The sequence below is a fragment of the Polyodon spathula genome, chromosome 47 (genome assembly GCF_017654505.1).
Source record: "Polyodon spathula isolate WHYD16114869_AA chromosome 47, ASM1765450v1, whole genome shotgun sequence".
NCBI lineage: Eukaryota > Metazoa > Chordata > Actinopteri > Acipenseriformes > Polyodontidae > Polyodon > Polyodon spathula.
This window is the reverse complement of record NC_054580.1, coordinates 1,613,644-1,636,340: the sequence shown is the minus strand read 5'-3', so window position 1 is coordinate 1,636,340 and position 22,697 is coordinate 1,613,644. Positions and strand designations below refer to the sequence as shown.

At 46.2% G+C, this 22,697-nt stretch overlaps 2 protein-coding genes across 4 annotated transcripts in view; both read left to right on the top strand.

Annotated features, from left to right (window-relative positions):
* Positions 1-1,108: 1,108 nt before the first annotated feature.
* Positions 1,109-18,072, top strand: taf6l (TAF6-like RNA polymerase II, p300/CBP-associated factor (PCAF)-associated factor). 3 transcript variants are annotated; one of them, XM_041238084.1, is made up of 12 exons: positions 1,109-1,234; positions 1,902-2,069; positions 2,400-2,486; positions 3,542-3,692; positions 7,498-7,548; positions 8,300-8,394; positions 10,813-10,887; positions 12,055-12,275; positions 12,889-13,021; positions 15,226-15,354; positions 16,296-16,759; positions 17,308-18,072. In XM_041238084.1, the coding sequence occupies exons 2-12, from the start codon at positions 1,923-1,925 to the stop codon at positions 17,648-17,650; spliced, it is 1,896 nt and encodes a 631-aa protein (XP_041094018.1). In that variant the 5' UTR covers positions 1,109-1,234; positions 1,902-1,922; the 3' UTR covers positions 17,651-18,072. The 3 variants fall into 3 exon arrangements, with proteins under 3 accessions (XP_041094018.1, XP_041094017.1, XP_041094019.1); XM_041238083.1 differs by having other exon boundaries at positions 1,109-1,568; XM_041238085.1 differs by lacking the exon at positions 1,109-1,234 and having other exon boundaries at positions 1,913-2,069; positions 2,405-2,486.
* Positions 18,073-21,677: 3,605 nt separating this feature from the next.
* Positions 21,678-22,697, top strand: part of LOC121306277 (DNA polymerase alpha subunit B-like) — a 36,343-nt gene continuing 35,323 nt past the window's right edge. Inside the window, exon 1 of the mRNA XM_041238018.1 lies at positions 21,678-21,969. Within this exon, the coding sequence (XP_041093952.1) occupies positions 21,888-21,969 (82 nt within the window). The 5' untranslated portion in view covers positions 21,678-21,887. The remainder of the gene's footprint in view (positions 21,970-22,697) is intronic.

Genomic DNA, 22,697 nt, shown 5'->3' with positions numbered 1-22,697 from the left:
CCGACATCCAGGCCTCTATGTCTTGAATTCAGGCAGAGCCAGCCCATGGCAGAGGGGCTTCCAGGGTCGAGTTTTAAGTAGAGTTGGGAGTCTGGTTCCTCCTTGTTTATGCCATTCATTTTTTATTGGCAGATAAAATAGTCAGTACAGTTGGTAGTAAAGCATGCTCTTAAAAAACGTGTTAAAAATGCTCTATAACTTAGAAAATGTGTCTCTTGCTATAGACCTGATTTTAGACCTGTCCGATAGTTACAGAAATTGCGAGTCCAGCGTGGTGTGTGTCAGCATTTCATTATGAAGGTAACATTATAAAGTGCTTCTTCATTCATTTAGTACGTCCCTCATCAGATTTGCGGTGCATATCTTATTATTAATAGTCTACCTTGGAATGCAGCAAAGTGTATGAATAAGGCCTCTGTGAATATTCTAAGAGCATTCAATATGATACTTCCAGATTTTAAATTGCATCCAACTATCGCAGATCATAAAGCCACGCCCCTGGGAAGTGGTTTTAACAATGGCATGTCTGTCATTCATCCACTAGCTGTAGAACATGCTTCCAGTGCAATCTTAAGAAATACAGTTGGGGAATGTGTTGCCCCCTTTGTTGTTAATCACACTTTGTATCATTCTGTGAACCACACTAAAGCCACCAAGAGAATCAGCCATGCAGGTCCGATTGAGAATGGGAGATCTGTTGACGTAACGTCCTTGGTCAAGATAAATGCAATTCCAGCTGGAATTGTGCATGTGTCTCTTCATACATGTAACAATTCTGACCAGTAAGTGCGCTGCAGTTGCTGATCGTGAACTTGCTATAGGGTTGAAGGATTTTTATATGAGGTAGGAGAAGGTGCAGAAGTGTTTACCCAGTGAAATTCCCCATTCAGATGGGCGCTGAAGTGCAATAGAATTGAAACATTACACGTATTATTTTGGAAGTAGCGTTTCTACAACTGCCTTCCCGCCCACTGTCGCAGACCATGTGTCAACTTCAACTTCCGCTGCATGATTAACCAAGTGACAAGCGCCGCCATCAACCAATCATAGCTCAAGAGTGAAAGCTAACCCACCAATCCGATGATGGGCGGTACTAGCGAGTCCCGGAAACGGCTCTGGAGCGGCTGTGTTGGATATGGCGCTTGTGACCCAATGGAGTCGAGTGTAAACATTGTCTACTGCCTTTATTATTTAAACACGCAAGGACCTGTTTCCACAGCTCGTTTAAGGGAAGGTACAGCTTGTCTTTCTTTTTTAACGCGTCCTCTGGTTTCAGTAGCTCTTCACTGGTCTGCGGTCCCGAGTATTTTGAGCCACGCATTCTGCAGTGTGCCAAGCTCTGCGCTTAAAGCCTTCCCTAACCAACCTTTACATCGATCGGATTGTGGATCCTGTCAGCTTCACCACTGTCAAAGCTGTGCCTTAAAACGCCCCCAAACCCAGCTTCCAGTGCGCGTTTACGCGTGTTTCCAGCAGAGCTGATCTGCTGCCAGTGAGAGACTCGCAAAACACGCTGCCAGCGGCTTACCATCGGGGCTGAGGAGAGAGAGACGCGTGTGCAGGTGTTTGTAAGTTTCGAGAAGGAGGAATGGTTCGTTATATTAAGCCTTGCATGCATGAAATATTCAAAATAGATGAAAAACCTACTTTTGGACACATAATATATTTTTCATTGACAAAACAAAAGGAAAAATCTGTTGCTTTTACAAGGGAAAACAATGAAATCCTCAGCCTGTCATGCATTTACATTTTCCATATGTCCCCCTATAAAGAAGAGAGTTTGTGTTTTTTTTTGGTCTGACCCGATATGAGGTCGTCATGCATGAAAGGGATAAGAGTAGGTTTTATGGAGCAGGGGGTTGGATGAGGAAGTGTACACGGAGGTCTTTCTCGTCTCCCAGGCTGTGCTGCTGGTGGATGGGATGGCGGACAGGGAGGAGAGGAAGTTTGCGGAGGTCCAGCGCGACTCTGTGAAGCTGATGGCGGAGAGTACGGGGGTGGAGCTCAGTGATGACATCGCCGCCATGCTCGCCGAGGACGTGTGTTACCGGCTCAGGGAGGCGGCACAGGTGAGGCAGCGGAGATGCGGATTCAAATACAACAGGGTCATCCCAGTAACAAGATCTCTGCGCATTCCTACTGAATGAGTAGTCGCACCAAAAGATTGGCCTGACGTCATCATTGTTTTACACCTGTTCTATTTCCATTAGCAGAATGATTATAGTAGTTTACACATAGCTGACACAGAGAGAGACCGCCCGGTCCTGCCTGATGAACAAACGCACAACAGTAGTTAATCAGCACACTGAAGAAGACACACGCCTAAACATTTGTACAAATAAAACCAGGCTTTAAAAAGCTGGGATTGTGTCCTGATGCAGTTCTCTTCCTGTTGACAGAACAGCTCCCAGTTCATGAGGCACGCGAAGCGACGCAAGCTGACAGTGGAGGATTTCAACAGAGCCCTGCGCTGGAGCAACGTGGAGGTGAGGACCTGTCCCCCAGCTCAGATCACTGACCTGTCCCCCAGCTCAGCTCGGGTGCTGGTACGAGGCTCCTACTGCTTGGGAGGTCTTGCAGGTGTAGCCCCTTGTTCAGTGTGACCTTGTCTGTCCCCCAGGTATGTGGTACAGCTGCCCTGTAGATTGCGAGGTACAGTGCACCCCACTCGCTTATCAGCCCCTCTCTTCTGTCCGCTCCAGCGCCCTGGTTTAGCCCCTCATGTCTCTGTCTCTCCAGGCTGTGTGTGGGTACGGTTCTCTATACACTGTGCTGTGTACTACGTGTGTCTCTGTGTCTCTCCAGGCTGTGTGTGGGTACGGTTCTCTATACACTGTGCTGTGTACTACGTGTGTGTCTGTGTCTCTCCAGGCTGTGTGTGGGTATGGTTCTCTATACACTGTGCTGTGTACTACGTGTGTGTCTGTGTCTCTCCAGGCTGTGTGTGGGTACGGTTCTCTATACACTGTGCTGTGTACTACGTGTGTGTCTGTGTCTCTCCAGGCTGTGTGTGGGTATGGTTCTCTATACACTGTGCTGTGTACTACGTGTGTCTCTGTCTCTCTCTCCAGGCTGTGTGTGGGTACGGTTCTCTATACACTGTGCTGTGTACTACGTGTGTGTCTGTGTCTCTCCAGGCTGTGTGTGTTGGTACGGTTCTCTATACACTGTGCTGTGTACTACGTGTGTGTCTGTGTCTCTCCAGGCTGTGTGTGGGTACGGTTCTCTATACACTGTGCTGTGTACTACGTGTGTGTCTGTGTCTCTCCAGGCTGTGTGTGGGTATGGTTCTCTATACACTGTGCTGTGTACTACGTGTGTCTCTGTCTCTCTCTCCAGGCTGTGTGTGGGTACGGTTCTCTATACACTGTGCTGTGTACTACGTGTGTGTCTGTGTCTCTCCAGGCTGTGTGTGGGTACGGTTCTCTATACACTGTGCTGTGTACTACGTGTGTGTCTGTGTCTCTCCAGGCTGTGTGTGGGTACGGTTCTCTATACACTGTGCTGTGTACTACGTGTGTGTCTCTGTCTCTCTCTTCAGGCTGTGTGTGGGTACGGTTCTCAGGATGCGCTGCCCTTCCGGCCTCTCAAGGAGGGTGAGCTGTACTTCGTGGAGGATCGAGAGATCAACCTGGTGGAGCTGGCTCTGGCCACCAACATCCCCAAGGGCTGTGCGGAGACCATGGTGCGAGGTACGCTGCTTCTCTTTATATCTGTCTGTCTCCAGCTGTCTCTTCCTTTGCTTTTTTACAAGCAGAATTGAGAATATCACCCACACACGTGACACGAGCACCCTGTAACAAGGACTTACTTTACCCCAGTGAATTAACTACAAAACAAAGGATGCCAAATAGTTAAACGTTGCTTGTTTATTCCCGAAATAAATAGTACATAAAGCTGTCTACACATTTGATTTATTTCTTTTTTTTCATTCCTTGCCATTGCCGTTTCTTCACAGTAAACAGCGCCCATCGACACGTTTTCATACAGAAATAACATGAGGTTTACTTGAGCCTTTAGTGTAGCTGAACAAGCAAACAAAATTTAACTGAACACTTGTGTAACAGGGGTGTACTGTTACAGTGCGGGTGTCCGCTGAGAAACGTGAGAGACACGGAGGGTTTGTATTTGGAACGCCGCTCAGGCCGCATTGGTAACAATGACAAAAAGCAAAAACAAAACACAGTTCAAAAACACTAAGAAATAAAAGGTGACCAAGCTTGGGCCGGGCGTAACTCCCACTACACAGGGAGGCCCCGCACCAGGAGCCTTCTTCCTAACATACACTAAATAAACTGGTATTATTAAAAAATCCCCTCAAATAATCTCTACAGTAACGCCCTTCACCTCCAAGCTGAGCAGACAAGCACCAAGCACACAAGCAGCACCAAGAAGAACAAAGAAACTGGCTTTTCAGCCTCTTTTGAAAGGCAGGTGAGCAGGGTTAATTGATTGTCAGTTGTTCATTTCCCTTTAATTAGGCAAGCGGGTAGGTTTAACCTCCCAGCCCTGCCATCCAATTAAACAAGTTAAACACATCATTATTTACAACCCAGCCCAAAACCATATTTCATTCAGAAACCCCGAAGCAAACCATACTATTTACAGGGCAGGCCTGAGCCCTGCCACAACTTCAGATAAAACAAACGCGGAAATGGCGTTGTAAAGCGAAGGGGAAAATAACTCTCTGTTTTGGTTCTTGTTTATTACATTCCACATAACAAACTCGCAACAGAATATATATAATATATAATATATACAGTTTATATGAAAATCACTACACAGCATTTTCAGTACGTTGGGTACTGTTTAAGCGAGGCATTTCAGAATGATGTCTTGCCTTTTTTTCTGTCCCATGAGATTCTGGCTCGCTCTAAAGAAGCACAGCGCATTTTTGTCCCAGATGGCTTTCCATAGAGATCACTATGCGTGCGCTCGCATAATCTGGTTTGTTTAATTACTGCTCATTATACAGGAGAGATCAAAATTTGCATCTCATTAGAAATAGATTGTCCGCGCCAAAAGTCAAGATTTAGAACTTCTTTCTGGCAAAGCTAAATGAGTGGTATAGTGAACAGAAGGCAGTAGCAGCAGATATAATAGGATGGAGCTGTGGCTTCTGCAGACTCCGACCTTGATGCAGCTATGACACCGGCCAAAAAGAAAAGGAAAAGACACTTCCACAAAGAGGATGGAAATGGAAGCAGATCTGGAAGTATTATTCAACACTTCGCAGGGCCAAAAAACATTAAGAAACATGGAAAGAAATAACTAACAAAATGAATTCACTGGCACACCGCAGGCGACAGACACTTGAAATTGAAAACAATGGCATTAAGAGGATTACAAAAAACAAAACAGCAGAAAATAAAAAATAAAAAACAATCAGGAGAAAGTGAATGGGATCTGCAGTTTACCCTTAAACGCAGCTGCAGTTTACCCTGGGCTGCAGCGAAAATTCTGCAGTTTACCAAAAACCTTGTCAATCTGCACAGTAATTCTGCAGTTTACCCTCGTCGGTCTGCACGGTAATTCTGCAGTTTACCCTGGTCGGTCTGCACGGTAATTCTGCAGTTTACCCTGGTCGGTCCGCACGGTAATTCTGCAGTTTACCCTCGTCGGTCTGCACGGTAATTCTGCAGTTTACCCTGGTCGGTCTGCACGGTAATTCTGCAGTTTACCCTGGTCGGTCTGCACGGTAATTCTGCAGTTTACCCTGGTCGGTCTGCACGGTAATTCTGCAGTTTACCCTGGTCGGTCCGCACGGTAATTCTGCAGTTTACCCTGGTCGGTCTGCACGGTAATTCTGCAGTTTACCCTGGTCGGTCCGCACGGTAATTCTGCAGTTTACCCTGGTCGGTCCGCACGGTAATTCTGCAGTTTACCCTGGTCGGTCTGCACGGCAATTCTGCAGTTTACCCTGGTCGGTCCGCACGGCAATTCTGCAGTTTACCCTGGTCGGTCTGCATGGTAATTCTGCAGTTTACCCTGGTCAGTCTGCATGGTAATTCTGCAGTTCACCATGTTTGTACTCGTCTCTACCCTAACCATGCTTCCCTATGCTTTCAGTGCTTTCATTTAAGAATATCGCAGAAAACATTTGTCTGAGTCTATGTAAATTTTAGTTGTGTAAATGAAAAAAGTACAGTACATGCAGTAGACTACGCAGGTAAATGCTTTTCGTCGTATTTCAGTTGTCTGTGCCCTGCAGAGTTAATTGCTGAGAAGATATTTCAGTTTGTGTTTTATTAAAGAACTCTGCAATTATTTGCCTCCATGCTTCCCTTCGTTAATAAAACATCTTAACATATAAAAGAAACCAAAACAAAGTGTATTCATTGCCATTGTTAGTTACTCATGAATATCTTTTTTGTGGTTTCTTTATGTTTAAAGGTGCTTTATTTTAAGTCACTAAAAACCCAGAAACATTTAAACAGAAAGTTGAGAGGCATGCGTAACATAAGAGACACGGACCAAAGCCGTAAATCAGGAGGTATAATGAGATTCATACATTTGCATACGAAAGTAGTTTGAAACGAACAGTCGTAACTAAACTACTGCAGCAGCAGGGATGAAACTGAGTTACAGGAGTGAGAATGACTTTAATACATCGCGGGGCAGGTCTACGAAGTCACAGAAATCTACGAAAAGTCAAGATACCAAAGAAAAATCAGTGATACATAGAGCCCAATATGTATTAAAGCAGAAAAAAATGTCCTTGTCCCATTAGAAATGTATCGTTTTCTCTGGAGTTATGATACAGCAAATGTTGCTAAAGATTTTAATGCTTACCTGAAGAACACGAGGCTAAATGCTAAATGTTTTGTTTTTTTATGTCCACCTTTTTAAAACCTTTCTGTTTTCACCATCAGTGAATTATCAAACTAAAATAAAACACTAATAAACATTGAAATAGCCAGAGCGATCTTTAGCAGAAAGATTTACAGATCTTTGATGCAGCAGCTGGTGTCTTTTTCACTGAAGACATCTGAAGAAATGCTGCAGCTCTATGCAGTGTGTGTTCAATCCTTTACTGGAAGCAAACTAAACCGGCTGCCAGGTTCCTAAACGCAGTGCGTCAAGAAGGCAAACGCTTGCTGTATTAATTTTTAAGTGTTACACGTGTATATTTACACTATTCTTTCAGAAATGGGAATTTTCACAGGACACTGCATATTACACAGTAATGGGTACATTTCACGGAAATCGTGATAACAGTGGAAAAAAACAGCCTTGGTATGGTATCTGTCTCTCCAGCTGTGTGTCTGTCTGCACTATCCAGACAGATCTGTGTGCTACATTATTCCTTTGTATCCTCTGAAAGCTGTATTGATTACTTGTTTATTATCCCTTGATTTGTGTTCTTAGTCATTGTTTGTTACTGTTTCTGGATGTGCTGGATATCCTGTGTCTGTGTGAGGGCCCAGACTCACTGTCTGTCTCCCAGTTCTTGGTTGTGTGTATTGAGACTTGCCTGTGATGTATTCTTTCTTGCAGTTCAAGTTTCCTATTTGGATGGGAAAGGGAACGTGGAACCCCAAGGCGCAGGTGATACAAACAATCCTTGTGTAGCTGGAGAGACCATGTTCTCAGATCACACTTGCATGTTATTAACCCTTTGCGGTCCAGTGTCGGGCCAGGTCCGACATTACAATTTTCCCTTTCCAGTCCGATGTCGGACCCTGCCATCCGACATCATCAAAAAGACGTAACGCACAGGTCTCTAGTCGTTTATTCTCCGGAAAAAGCAGAGCAAACCTTTCAATGGCCGAATGAAACCGAAAAAAAAGGGCGTTTCTCATAGCCCCATGCACTACAGAGATAACACAGACATAACAAAGGAGATAGCTGCTTCTGTCACAGGCATTTGCGAAGCTTTTGGAGATGTTATGGATCGCATTATTGAGGGGTTTGGTGATGAAACGAGTGATCAGGAGAGGATTTATCAGTATGCACATCTATAAAGAGGTATGTGAAAAATACAGTGATCAAGGGGTGGGGCTTGGCTGGAGTTTTACTATGAAAAAATATGTATATTTTAAACGGCACACAAAGTAAACAGCGCGTGTGAAAATAGATTGAAAATAAACTGGACCTGACGCGCCTGACAAGCGCTGAATAAGTGGACTGCAAAGGGTTAAATGTATCAGCATCTCTGGTATATAGAGGCTGTTTGTCTGATTGTCTTTGTGTAAAACAGGTGGGCAACTTGTTAAGCACCTTATTCAGTCCAGATTGCGTGTTTGAGAGAGCTTGGTGAGGTACTAACCTGGTGTCTTTCCCCTGGGTGTGTGTCCAGTGCCCACGGCAGTGCAGTCTCTCACGGACGACCTCCTCAAGTATTACCAGCAGGTCACCAGGGCCATACTGGGAGAAGACCAGCAGCTCATGAAGGTAGGAAACCACAGCACTGGGTATAGAGAGACAACCTCACCACTGTCATGAGCTGGGTATAGAGAGACAACCTCACCGCTATCATGAGCTGGGTATAGAGAGACAACCTCGCCACTATCATGAGCTGGGTATAGAGAGACAACCTCGCCACTATCATGAGCTGGGTATAGAGAGACAACCTCACCACTATCATGAGCTGGGTATAGAGAGACAACCTCACCACTATCATGAGCTGGGTATAGAGAGACAACCTCACCACTATCATGAGCTGGGTATAGAGAGACAACCTCACCGCTATCATGAGCTGGGTATAGAGAGACAACCTCACCACTATCATGAGCTGGGTATAGAGACAACCTCACCACTATCATGAGCTGGGTATAGAGAGACAACCTCGCCACTATCATGAGCTGGGTATAGAGAGACAACCTCGCCACTATCATGAGCTGGGTATAGAGAGACAACCTCGCCACTATCATGAGCTGGGTATAGAGAGACAACCTCGCCACTATCATGAGCTGGGTATAGAGAGACAACCTCACCACTATCATGAGCTGGGTATAGAGAGACAACCTCACCACTATCATGAGCTGGGTATAGAGAGACAACCTCGCCACTATCATGAGCTGGGTATAGAGAGACAACCTCACCACTATCATGAGCTGCGTATAGAGAGACAACCTCACCACTATCATGAGCTGGGTATAGAGAGACAACCTCACCACTATCATGAGCTGGGTATAGAGAGACAACCTCACCACTATCATGAGCTGGGTATAGAGAGACAACCTCACCACTATCATGAGCTGCGTAGAGAGAGACAACCTCACCACTATCATGAGCTGCGTAGAGAGAGACAACCTCACCACTATCATGAGCTGGGTATAGAGAGACAACCTCACCACTATCATGAGCTGGGTATAGAGAGACAACCTCGCCACTATCATGAGCTGGGTATAGAGAGACAACCTCGCCACTATCATGAGCTGGGTATAGAGAGACAACCTCGCCACTATCATGAGCTGGGTATAGAGAGACAACCTCGCCACTATCATGAGCTGGGTATAGAGAGACAACCTCGCCACTATCATGAGCTGGGTATAGAGAGACAACCTCGCCACTATCATGAGCTGGGTATAGAGAGACAACCTCGCCACTATCATGAGCTGGGTATAGAGAGACAACCTCGCCACTATCATGAGCTGGGTATAGAGAGACAACCTCGCCACTATCATGAGCTGGGTATAGAGAGACAACCTCGCCACTATCATGAGCTGGGTATAGAGAGACAACCTCGCCACTATCATGAGCTGGGTATAGAGAGACAACCTCGCCACTATCATGAGCTGGGTATAGAGAGACAACCTCGCCACTATCATGAGCTGGGTATAGAGAGACAACCTCGCCACTATCATGAGCTGGGTATAGAGAGACAACCTCGCCACTATCATGAGCTGGGTATAGAGAGACAACCTCGCCACTATCATGAGCTGGGTATAGAGAGACAACCTCGCCACTATCATGAGCTGGGTATAGAGAGACAACCTCGCCACTATCATGAGCTGGGTATAGAGAGACAACCTCGCCACTATCATGAGCTGGGTATAGAGAGACAACCTCGCCACTATCATGAGCTGGGTATAGAGAGACAACCTCGCCACTATCATGAGCTGGGTATAGAGAGACAACCTCACCACTATCATGAGCTGGGTATAGAGAGACAACCTCACCACTATCATGAGCTGGGTATAGAGAGACAACCTCGCCACTATCATGAGCTGGGTATAGAGAGACAACCTCACCACTATCATGAGCTGGGTATAGAGAGACAACCTCACCACTATCATGAGCTGGGTATAGAGAGACAACCTCGCCACTATCATGAGCTGGGTATAGAGAGACAACCTCTCCACTATCATGAGCTGGGTATAGAGAGTAAACCGATGCACCTCGCTTTTCAGAACGCTGTGCTGAGTGAACCGATGCACCTCGCTTTTCAGAACGCTGTGCTGAGTGAACCGATGCACCTCGCTTTTCAGAACGCTGTGCTGAGTGAACCGATTCACCTCGCTTTTCAGAACGCTGTGCTGAGTGAACCGATGCACCTCGCTTTTCAGAACGCTGTGCTGAGTGAACCGATGCACCTCGCTTTTCAGAACGCTGTGCTGAGTGAACCGATGCACCTCGCTTTTCAGAACGCTGTGCTGAGTGAACCGATGCACCTCGCTTTTCAGAACGCTGTGCTGAGTGAACCGATGCATCTCGCTTTTTAGAACGCTGTGAACCGTGATGTATCTCACTCTGTCTCGCCAGCATCAGTGCTGAGCAGTGTTTCTTTAAGAGGGGTGCAATCCTGAGACTGGAGCTGAGCTGTCATTAACTGTACCTGTAACATTAATTTTCTGCCTGTTTCTTTAGGTTGCATTACAGGATCTTCAGACAAACTCCAAAATCGCAGCTCTGCTCCCTTACTTTGTGCACGTTGTCAGTGGGGTGAGTCTGCGAACACACTTTTCAACTAATAAAGTGACAAAGCTAATCAGGAATGTAAAACAGTATAAAGACAGAACTTTAAAACTGAATTTAACTTAAATATGTTTTATTAAAAGACTGTAACCTAAAGCAGACATTAGTAAATTTCCTGTGTTCATATTGGTTCCTAGAACAGAATCTATACATGACTGTACACTCATTCCATGACAAATCACCCCCAAAAAGTTGGATTTTAAGCCCGACTGTCTGCGATTTACACCAGACTTGCTGCTTAGGGTTGTTTCAGGCAAACAGGCTCACATTTAATTTTTTAGACCAATCAGGTCAATGGGTCAAAAGACACATGAATAATCTGCAGGCAACAAACATTTCATTTGAATCGGGTGACATGAGTAAATGAACGACACAACATTAGTGGGAAAGTCATTTTGAATGTGCCGTGCGATTTCCAGTAAAATGACCGCTCCCGCAGGTGACAACCGGCTTTTGAGTAAAAGGCTGCCTAACGTTAAGGGTGGTCCCATCAACCACATTTTGAGCCCTTCACCCGATCAGTGTGAAAATGAACCCCGAGAACCAAGTTAGGTGCAAATAAGAGGCGGTCGGGTGAGCCCTGTTGGGTGATTGGTCTCGGAATGACCCTGTATCAGAAAGACTTCCTGCAAAGGAAACCAATGCACGAATGAGGACTGAAATAAATACACATGTTCTGCTGCTCTGTAACAGGTCATTTGATAGGGTGCCATTAGCACGTCCAGGACGGTTTTTTAATTTTTTTTTTCTTTCTGTTATATGGTTCGAATTCTACTTCTGTTTTCCAGCTGATTCACAATGAAAGAATATTCAAAATATGCAGTTAAATTTTGGAAGAATATCTGAACATGAAAAACCCAAGTTCCTTCCAGCACTAAATATAAATAAGACGTGCTGTGGGAAGCAGGGCCGAGGATATCGTACAGTGTGTTCTCTAAGGAATCCCCTGCCTGTTGAATGTGTTCTCTAAGGAATCCCCTGCCTGTTGAATGTGTTCTCTAAGGAATCCCCTGCCTGTTGAATGTGTTCTCTAAGGAATCCCCTGCCTGTTGAATGTGTTCTCTAAGCAGGAACCCCCTGCTGGTTGCACAAGCGAAACCCCAATGTTGTTCCTGTGCTTGTGTTTGTTCCCAGGTGAAGTCCGTGAGCCACGACCTGGAGCAGCTGAGCCGCTTGCTTCACATGGTGAAGAGCCTGGTGCAGAACCCCTTCCTGTACCTGGGCTCCTACATCAAGAGCCTGGTCTCCAGCGTCATGTACTGCATCCTGGAGCCGCTCGCCGCCTCCATCAACCCGCTCAACGACCACTGGACCCTGCGCGACTACGGCGCCATGCTGCTCAGCCACATCTTCTGGTGAGGACTGGGGGCCTTGCATAGCTCAGAGTGTGCACGTCTAATCATTCTCCAAGTGCTGCACATGTCCCTAAACGCAGCCCTTGTCAAAGATATCCATGCCAGTGATAGAGGTGAGCTGCAGTGTTTCTGCAGTGGGGGGTGTGCCGTGTCAGGTTAGTTATTCAGCAGCATTTTCTGATAACAAGCACATCACAACCTTGCAGCTGTGGCATAACATTTTGCATCACCTAGAATTTTAGGATTGAGACATAAGTGTCTACCGGAAGCCATGCTGTAAAGGAGGAATGTCATTTTGCAGGTGTTTGTGTATATAAACTATAGATAGAATGGAATTAAACTTGCTGCAGTAATTGTGCTAATTTTTCAGATTATTAATAAATGTGAAATTCTTGCTCGCAGTCATGTTTTACAGTATTTAGATTTGTAATCAAGCTTCGTAAGGACATGCGTGTATTTTAGCACACAGTTATCAGTGTCTGTATCTGTGGACACATGGAGACGCCTGTAGACCACGGGGATCTGCGTTCCATTTCCTGATCCCGATGGCTTTGTGTTTGCTTTCGTAGTGAGAAGTGTGTGACGTTTCTAACCCCCTCTCTGTGTATCCCAGGGCTCACGGGGACCTGGTCGGGGGGCTGTATCACCAGATCCTGCTCTCTCTTCAGAAGGTGCTGTCGGACCCTGTGCGGCCGCTCTGCTCTCACTACGGGGCTGTGGTGGGGCTGCACGCGCTGGGCTGGAAGGTACCGGACGCTCCTTCATTCACAGAGAGAGGGAGCACCGTGGTTCTGAGACTCCTTCCTACACAGACTGTGAGAGAGGGAGCACCGTGGTTCTGAGACTCCTTCATTCACAGACTGAGAGAGAGAGGGAGCACCGTGGTTCTGAGACTCCTTCCTTCACAGACTGTGAGAGAGGGAGCACCGTGGTTCTGAGACTCCTTCATTCACAGACTGAGAGAGGGAGCACCGTGGTTCTGAGACTCCTTCATTCACAGACTGTGAGAGAGGGAGCACCGTGGTTCTGAGACTCCTTCATTCACAGACTGTGAGAGAGGGAGCACCGTGGTTCTGAGACTCCTTCATTCACAGACTGTGAGAGAGGGAGCACCGTGGTTCTGAGACTCCTTCATTCACAGACTGTGAGAGAGGGAGCACCGTGGTTCTGAGACTCCTTCATTCACAGACTGTGAGAGAGAGGGAGCACTGTGGTTCTGAGACTCCTTCATTCACAGACTGTGAGAGAGAGGGAGCACTGTGGTTCTGAGACTCCTTCATTCACAGACTGTGAGAGAGGGAGCACCGTGGTTCTGAGACTCCTTCATTCACAGACTGAGAGAGAGAGGGAGCACCGTGGTTCTGAGACTCCTTCATTCACAGACTGTGAGAGAGGGAGCACCGTGGTTCTGAGACTCCTTCATTCACAGACTGTGAGAGAGGGGGAGCACCGTGGTTCTGAGACTCCTTCATTCACAGACTGGAGAGGGAGCACCGTGGTTCTGAGACTCCTTCATTCACAGACTGTGAGAGAGACAGAGCACTGTGGTTCTGGTTCTGAGACTCCTTCATTCACAGACTGTGAGAGAGGGAGCACCGTGGTTCTGAGACTCCTTCATTCACAGACTGAGAGAGGGAGCACCGTGGTTCTGAGACTCCTTCATTCACAGACTGTGAGAGAGGGAGCACCGTGGTTCTGAGACTCCTTCCTTCACAGACTGAGAGGGAGCACCGTGGTTCTGAGTGCTGCTTCATTCTAAGTGTGAGAGGGAGCACTGTTCTGAGTGGAGGGAAGACAACACAAGCTGTTCATGTCTTTATTCCTCAATTATCTGACTTCCCCACGGTGAACCGTTGTGTTTTCTGTTTACACCACATGGCATTAACCATTTACTCATGGGGATTTCATGAAGGCATTTATTTTTGCCACTACTGTGTTGTTACACTGATACAAGCTGGCTGTTGAAATACAGAAAAGAAATGCTCCTTGGAACTAGAGAGCAACTCGTCAACTGAAACAGGGTGGAGACTCTGGGAGCAGACAAGGGTCTAGCCATTGTGCAAACGAGCCAGGCTCCTCTGCATTCGTGATTCTAGAGCTTTTAACCTCATCTCGCTGACAGATCAAAATCCGGAATCTGTTTTAGGTTCAGTATTTGAAGAAAAATGCATGAAAATAAAGTATATAAAATGGGACGATGCCCAGATGTTCTGCAGACAGTGGAGTGGGTTCTGTTCTCTCTGCAGGCAGTGAAGTGGGTTCTGTTCTCTCTCTATCTGCAGGCAGTGGAGTGGGTTCTGTTCTCTCTGCAGGCAGTGGAGTGGGTTCTGTTCTCTCTCTGCAGGCAGTGGAGTGGGTTCTGTTCTCTCTCTGCAGGCAGTGGAGTGGATTCTGTTCTCTCTCTGCAGGCAGTGGAGTGGGTTCTGTTCTCTCTCTGCAGGCAGTGGAGTGGGTTCTGTTCTCTCTCTGCAGGCAGTGGAGTGGGTTCTGTTCTCTCTCTGCAGGCAGTGGAGTGGGTTCTGTTCTCTCTCTGCAGGCAGTGGAGTGGGTTCTGTTCTCTCTCTGCAGGCAGTGGAGTGGGTTCTGTTCTCTCTCTGCAGGCAGTGGAGTGGGTTCTGTTCTCTCTCTGCAGGCAGTGGAGTGGGTTCTGTTCTCTCTCTCTGCAGGCAGTGGAGTGGGTTCTGTTCTCTCTCTCTGCAGGCAGTGGAGTGGGTTCTGTTCTCTCTCTCTCTGCAGGCAGTGGAGTGGGTTCTGTTTCTCTCTCTCTCTGCAGGCAGTGGAGTGGGTTCTGTTCTCTCTCTCTCTCTGCAGGCAGTGGAGTGGGTTCTGTTCTCTCTCTCTCTGCAGGCAGTGGAGTGGGTTCTGTTCTCTCTCTGCAGGCAGTGGAGTGGGTTCTGTTCTCTCTCTGCAGGCAGTGGAGTGGGTTCTGTTTATCTCTCTGTCTCTGCAGGCAGTGGAGCGAGTGCTGTTTCCTCACCTCTCAGCGTACTGGTCTAACCTGCAAGCGGTGCTCGATGACGACTCTGTCTCCAACGCTCAGGTCAAAGCTGACGGGCACAAAGTCTACGGAGCCATCCTGGTAGGTCTTTATCAGTATTATTATTATTGTTATTATTATTATTGAAAGTATACAGGCATCTATTTGGAAGTACAGGTTAGTCTCAGTTTCATTCAGTGGCTGGAGGCTTTGCTGAGGTTTAGCCTGTTTGAAGTTGGATTTCTCGCAGGATATACCTATTCTGTACTAAGGCAGTATATAGTACAATATACCCACTTGGGCTGTTTGTTTGTTTGTTTGTTTGTTTATTGTATTTGTTGATCAGGGTCAATACAATTACAACATGACACAAGCTGCATTGCGTTTTCAATTCAGCCAGCAGGCTCATTTCCACTGACAGTCCCCGGGCAGACATTGATGACAGCTGTAATGAATCTCCATATTCTACTCTAAACTACAGCAATAACCTCCTATTGAATATCGATTAACCATCACACAGCATGCATTACCTATTCAAATTGCATAACAAACAGCAGCTTACATAATCAAGTTACACTACAATTGATATAAATATCCAATACACACAATTCAAATTCAGATACGTCCTGAATAAATTCATGATTGCATAACTGATTATGTTTTAACCAAGCCTTAAGTTTATTACACACTATTTTTTAAATCCCTTAAGACCTTTATCTCTGAAGGAAGTGAGTTCCAGAATTAAGTACCTCTTGTAGAGAGAGCTGTTTGGGCAATGCTGTTCTACACCTTTCCACTTTACAATTCCCACACACAGCTTCCCCTGTGAGCCTGTTAGTATCTTCAGAGAGCATTGTTTTATTAATTCCTTTAAGAGTGGAGTACATAATCCATGCAGAGATTTCAATACCAATTGTCAGTTGAGTGTCTTGATATTTACGGGGAAAAAAAAGAATGTTTCAGAAGAATTAAGATTCATGGGGAGAGGGGGTCGTATGTCAGGGAAGCTCTTGAGGCCCTGCACTCAGTGGTGTGTCCTGCAGGTGGCGGTAGAGAAGCTGCTGAAGATGAAGGCGCAGTCCTGGAGTGTGCCAGTGGAGGGCAGTGTGGCTGTCAGGGAGAGGTCCTTCCCCGGGCTCAGCCCTCCCCAGGAACCGGTCTCCGAGCCTGGCTTCGGCATTGCCTCCCACCTGCTGCAGGGCACGGCCGGCGTGCCCGCGGAGGAGCCGGTGCCAGTGCAGCTGCCCGTCATGTACCGCGAGCTCTACGCCTTCTTCGGGGACAGCCTAGCCGTGCGCTTCAGCACCGGTCCAGGCATCAAACCCAGAGCCAGCCGCTCAGCCCCCTCCCAGCCCCCTGACAGCAAGAAAGAGGGGGTGGGGCCCGACACCACCAGGAAGATGCCCCAGCTCACCTCCAGCCTGACCATCAGCCCCCGGCAGGACAGCAGCCCCAAAAATGAGCCCGGCCTGCCAGCTGCGCAGAACAGCTCTGCTGCCCCCTCCAGGTGAGAGAGCATCACTGCGCAGTGACTGCGCTGGGTCAGGGAAGTGACGCATGCTTGTGAGGTAGAGTTTCCTGAAAGGAACGACCAACGCTTTTGACAAAGCCTTTTTGACTTATAAATGGCAAGTGCTTTGACTAAAATATTTTTTAGTGCTGACATTAAATATATTTGAATAGCTGTAGATTTTGCACTAATGCGTGACAGTGTCTTCATGCACACGGGCAACACGAGCATGTTCACCAGTAATCTGTAGAATTGCGAATACAATTGAGATTATTTGTTACGTCAGCTTTAACTGCAAGTTACTGAGAGTATCGGATCGGGGGCTCTGTGGAGGACGGAGGTCACGACGATCCGTGGCCCACCCTGTTTGCATTTCTGCTGTGAATGAAATGCGATCCAGGTGGATCTCAAACAGCACTCTCTTTGGTGCTGTTGTATGTGTAATGTAATGCTTGATTCTAGTTGTTCATGTGGATACAGTGCAGTCTGTCTTAGTCTGACGCACGTGATTCTACGCGGCCTGCATTGTGATTGTGTTCCTGCAGGTTCCAGCGCTCGTCCTCCTCCTCCTCCTCTCTCCAGAGATCCAAGCCACCCCCCTCCAAGGCTGCTCAGCGCTCCGCAGGGCCCCCCCGTGAGGTCTTCCAGAAGAGCCGCTTCCCCCTGCCCCCGGTCGCGGCCCCCTTCTCCTTCCTCATCGCGGGCAGGCAGACCGGCCGCCGCTGCCAGGGCCGGCGCTTCCAGACCAGCTTCCCCCAGCTGCACCCCCCCAACCCCTCTGCACAGCCCCCCCGCGGGTACGCACATAAGCTGCCCGTCATCGGACGCATGGGCAAGCCTGTCAAGAGGTGGGTGTGCTCCCAGTACTCCCTGCACCTGCCTCTGTGAGAGAGAGAGAGAGACCAGTCAGAGACCGCCCAAAGACAGAGAGACTAGCCAGATGGAGAGACCACCCAGAGAGATGGAGAGACCACCCAGAGGGACCAGATCTCACTAAAAACTCAGCCTGTCTTGAGTGTGTAGAAAGACACAGCCTGCTCCTGACTGAGTCTGGTTAAGAGTTGGGTCTGCTCCCAGCACTCCCTGTAATGGACTGGAACTGTACAGAGAAACTGCCAGGGCTGGGACGATGTGCAAGAAGCAACTGGCATGCAGTTCTTTATATTAGTTTTTGTTTTGCTGTTGTGGTTATTTTTGTATTAATGCATCTTGTGTCTATTTTTGGATAATGAGTTTTGTAAATCTGTATAGTTTTCTTTTCCATAGTCGATAAATGAAAGACAAAGAGTAAAATAACAAAAAAAACCTTCCATCCTGTGTTGTGTTTTTTGTCATCAGACACTGCATCATTAACCTGAGTCCTGCTTTCTTTTAACCCAGCTGGCAGGGACGCTGTGTTGGACCAGTGCAGCCAGTTAAAAACAATGCTGTGAGATTTGGTTTTGTTGGAGCTTTTCCAAATATTCCCCATTTTTCCTCAGACTCTTTACCAAATGCCCTGATATCTCTGGTAGCTAACATGCAGGCTTTTCTAGGAAAGCAGCACAGCTGGGGATGAGGGGTGTGTTGCTGGATAACTCCACTCAGATGACTTGCTCGCTAAATATCTCGGCATCTCTGAATAGGAAATCGTCTCATTTAAAAATATGCAGAAGATTTCAATAAGCAATCTGTTACACATGTGCAGCGGCATAAACATGATCCCCTTTACTACCACTGTGGAAGGTCTGGGTTTGACGTGTTCATGTTTACTCGATACGGTTGGTTTGTGGCTCAGGACTCCACTGAATAGTGTACCAGCCCTGGCAGTTGTCGCTCATGAAAATTGCTTTCTTGTGTAAAATAGAGAGCAAATGCTTCACCCAGTCATTCAGCATTGTTAGTGAACAGACCATATTTGGGGAACCACTGCACTTGTGGCAATAACGTCCCCTCCCCTCCTTCTCTGTGAATCATTTGTTGCTTCCAAACTTAGAACAACTGCACGCCGTACAGAACTGGCTCCAGATTGAAAAGGACTCGTGGATAATTGTTTAAACACAAATACAAACACAAGAATGAAGAAGTTTGGGAATGAGAAAAGGCTCGTCTCCTCAAAGCACACCCCTCACCTGACTATGGGCTTTCTTTTCACTGGCCACTGATCTCATTGTAACATCCTGCTTCTTGACATGCTGGGCTATACCATGCATTAATAACTCTGTGTAAAGGGAGCGATTCCTGGCTATACCATGCATGAATAACTCTGTGTAAAGGAAGTGATTCCTGGCTATACCATGCATTGATAACTCTGTAAAGGGAGTGATTCCTGGCTATACCATGCATTGATAACTCTGTAAAGGGAGCGATTCCTGGCTATACCATGCATTGATAGCTCTGTAAAGGAAGTGATTCCTGGCTATACCATGCATGAATAACTCTGTAAAGGGAGCGATTCCTGGCTATACCATGCATTGATAACTCTGTAAAGGAAGTCATTCTTACCTTCTGTTCTAAACTTACTGGAGCTCAGCCCCCCCTCACATTTAAGGTCCAACTCGACTAATTACAGATTTCTACACAGTCACTGACTTTTTTATGCAATAAAATGTATTTTAAAAAAGCCAACACGTCAATCTACACATTTACTACGGGGTTCAAAAACAATTTAACACGTGTATTCAAAGTGGATCGTTACCATTAAAACAAATGATCTGATATATTTGTGTCAGATGAAAGTCTTGGTCACTATAGAACCAGAGCCATATATAGAGAGAATCTGACCAACCTTTGACCTTTTTTGATCGTCGAACTGCCGCAGGTGATTGGTCAATCGCTTTCACGCAACTTAAATTGGCATTAGAGGCGCCATGTTGTTAGTCATCACAGTAAATGAATGTACGTTATATAAAATTATATATATATATATATATATATACACACACACACATACATAATACATGTAAATAGGAACACTAAACAGAAAAAAATTTAAAAACGACAATTGGTTTGACAAAGATTGTAAGAATTTAAGAAAACAGCTTTGACAATTATCAGTCAAAAACACAGACAACCAAGATCTACGCCTCAGTTACGGGGAGACATTAAATAATTACAAACACACACTCAAAAAGAAAAACAACAACCACACCAATAAACAACTGACAGAAATCGTGGAGTCCATTCACTCAAATAAATTCTGAGAAAATTGGAACAAACTGAATAAATCAAAACCTGACGAATTGGCGATTCAAAATGGAAACACATGGAAAGAACATTTTGAAAAAACTACACGACAATACCACAGAATGAACAGATATTAAACAAACGATATCTGTGAAAAACTAAAACTAATGGAATTGTCAATTAAAGACAATCCAAACCCCTGGTCTCCCCGATCGCTGAGCAGGAGCTAAAGGAGAAGCTGCAGCCCTTCAGACTAGGAAAGCCAGGGGCTTGGAGTGAGGGCTGCAGTCTGAGCCCAACACTGTTCGACATCTACATCAACGAGCTGGCCACAGTGCTGGAGCAGCCTGCAGCCCCTGGCCTCTCTCTGCATGACACAGAAATTCAATGCCTGCTCTACACAGATGACCTGGCCCTGCTGTCCCCCACAGAGCAGGGGCTGCAGCAGAGCCTGGCACTGCTAGAGCAGCACTGTCACACCTGGGCCCTGGCAGTAAACATGAACAACACCACAGTCATGATATTCCAGAAGAAAGCCAGATCTCAGGGAAATAAGTACCACTTCACTCTGGGCAAAAACACTTCTGAACACAGAGCACACTACACATACTTAGACCTGGAAATCAGTGTGTCAGGGAGCTTCAACCGGGCAGGGAACGCACTGAAAGAAAAAGCAAGCAGGGCATTTTATGCTATGAAGCGAAAATTTAATAGAAAAGATCCCAATTAAAATTTGGCAAAAAAAAATTTGAAAGTGTGACCCAACCCATGGCCCTGTATGCCAGTGCAGTGTGGGGTCCGCTCACAGAGCAGGATTTTACAAAATGGGACAAACACCCAGCAGAAGCCCTGCGTCAGAGCTCTGCAAAAACGTCCTGCAAATGCAAAGGAAAACTCCAAACAATGCATGCAGGGCTGAATTAGGCCAATACCCACGATTGATTAATATCCAAAAAAGAGCACTTCAAATTTGGCTCTATGTAAAAAACAGTAACATAAACTCTTACCCCCATAAAGCCCTGCCATACCAGGAGCAGAGCCCAGAGAAGACTTCCCTCTGAGCCCTGCACTGAGCCACGCAAACACCAGCCAGCTTCAGGACAGCTCTACCCTAACACACACAATCAGAGTCAACCAGATTATACACAACACAAGCACCCACACGCACAGCAGGCTGTGTGATCGCTGTCAGCTCAATCAGGTCGAGACAGAGAGACGCTTTCTACTGCACTGCACTAAATAGAAGAATATAAGGGATGCCTTCCTCCCAAAAACACAACATCCCCGCACAGAATTCCCGGACTTGCCAGACCCAGAAAACCCCCCCACTTCTCTTTGGAGAGGAAAGAAGCTGCATAGAAGAGGCAGCCCCAGCCTGAGGGACAGGGGGAGACAGGCTCCTCACACAGGGAGGAGAAGGGGAAGGAAAAGAAGAAAAAAATACATGTATGCTACAGAATATACACACTAATATATATATATATATATATATATATATATATATATATATATATATATATATATATATATATATATATCATTATTGTTGTGATGTGTTTGAAGTACACTGCGTTTGTTTTATTTACATATGTTTTAAATGTTAATTGTAAAGATGGAATTTACCCATCACTGCTCTGGGTTAGTTGCTGGGGTAACGCCCCGGTTGCTAAGCGCCCAATTCCGCCTCCTGCCCTGGAAACCTGCGCTGGTTGGTTGCTAAGGGGTTGCCGTAAATGTGTTTGAAGACGGCGGGAGATTGTTGTTTTCGCGGCAGTAGAAGAGTCAGGCGGAATATTTCAAATAACTCGTCTTAATTCAAGTAAACACAGATTACAAAACCCAAGATCGTTAGTGAAAACAAAACAAAGAGCTGCATTTAGGTTTTGTGTTCTTCTGTAAACACATTTCAGTTTCCGGAGTGCACGCTGGTTTTTTGTCGTTGTTTTGTAAACCCGAAGCGATGCCGGTCCCCACCAGCGAGCATATCTCCGAAGAGCTGGCCGTGTTCGATATAAAATGCGAGGACGATCTGCTGGATAAAAGTGAGTGAATCTGTTTCTACAGTATTTATACAGACGGGTACCTTACCGCTTAGCCATGGCCAGTATAGTCAGAATGGGTACATTTTAAAACCGGATTTTAGCTGCTCAAAAAACGACCTGTTGCCTTTTCTCCAAAGTTACAATAAAATAGAAACGTTTCTCTTTCTGTAGCTCCGCTGTTAAACTATTGACAGCGTTTTTTTTTTCACTGTTAATAAACACAGAGGGGAGCTGATACATTTTATAGGACTAACTAAACAATAATTAATCACAATCTACTAATTAACTAATCTACTGTTACTAAGAAACCCCCAAAGCTGCTGCCTGTACATAGTAAGCTGGTTTAATCACTCCTGTATTAGAATGCATTTCACCTGCATGCCCCCTGCATTATAATGCATTTCACCTGCATGCATTACCTGCATGCTCCCCTGCATGCATTTCACCTGCATTAGAATGCAATTCACCTGCATTAGAATGTATTTCACCTGCATGCTCGCCTGCATTAGAATGCATTTCACCTGCATGCTCGCCTGCATTAGAATGCATTTCACCTGCATGCTCCCCTGCATTAGAATGCATTTCACCTGCATGCTCCCCTGCATTAGAATGCATTTCACCTGCGTGCTCCCCTGCATTAGAATGCATTTCACCTGCATGCATTTCACCTGCCTGCATTAGAATGCATTTCACCTGCGTGCTCCCCTGCATTAGAATGCATTTCACCT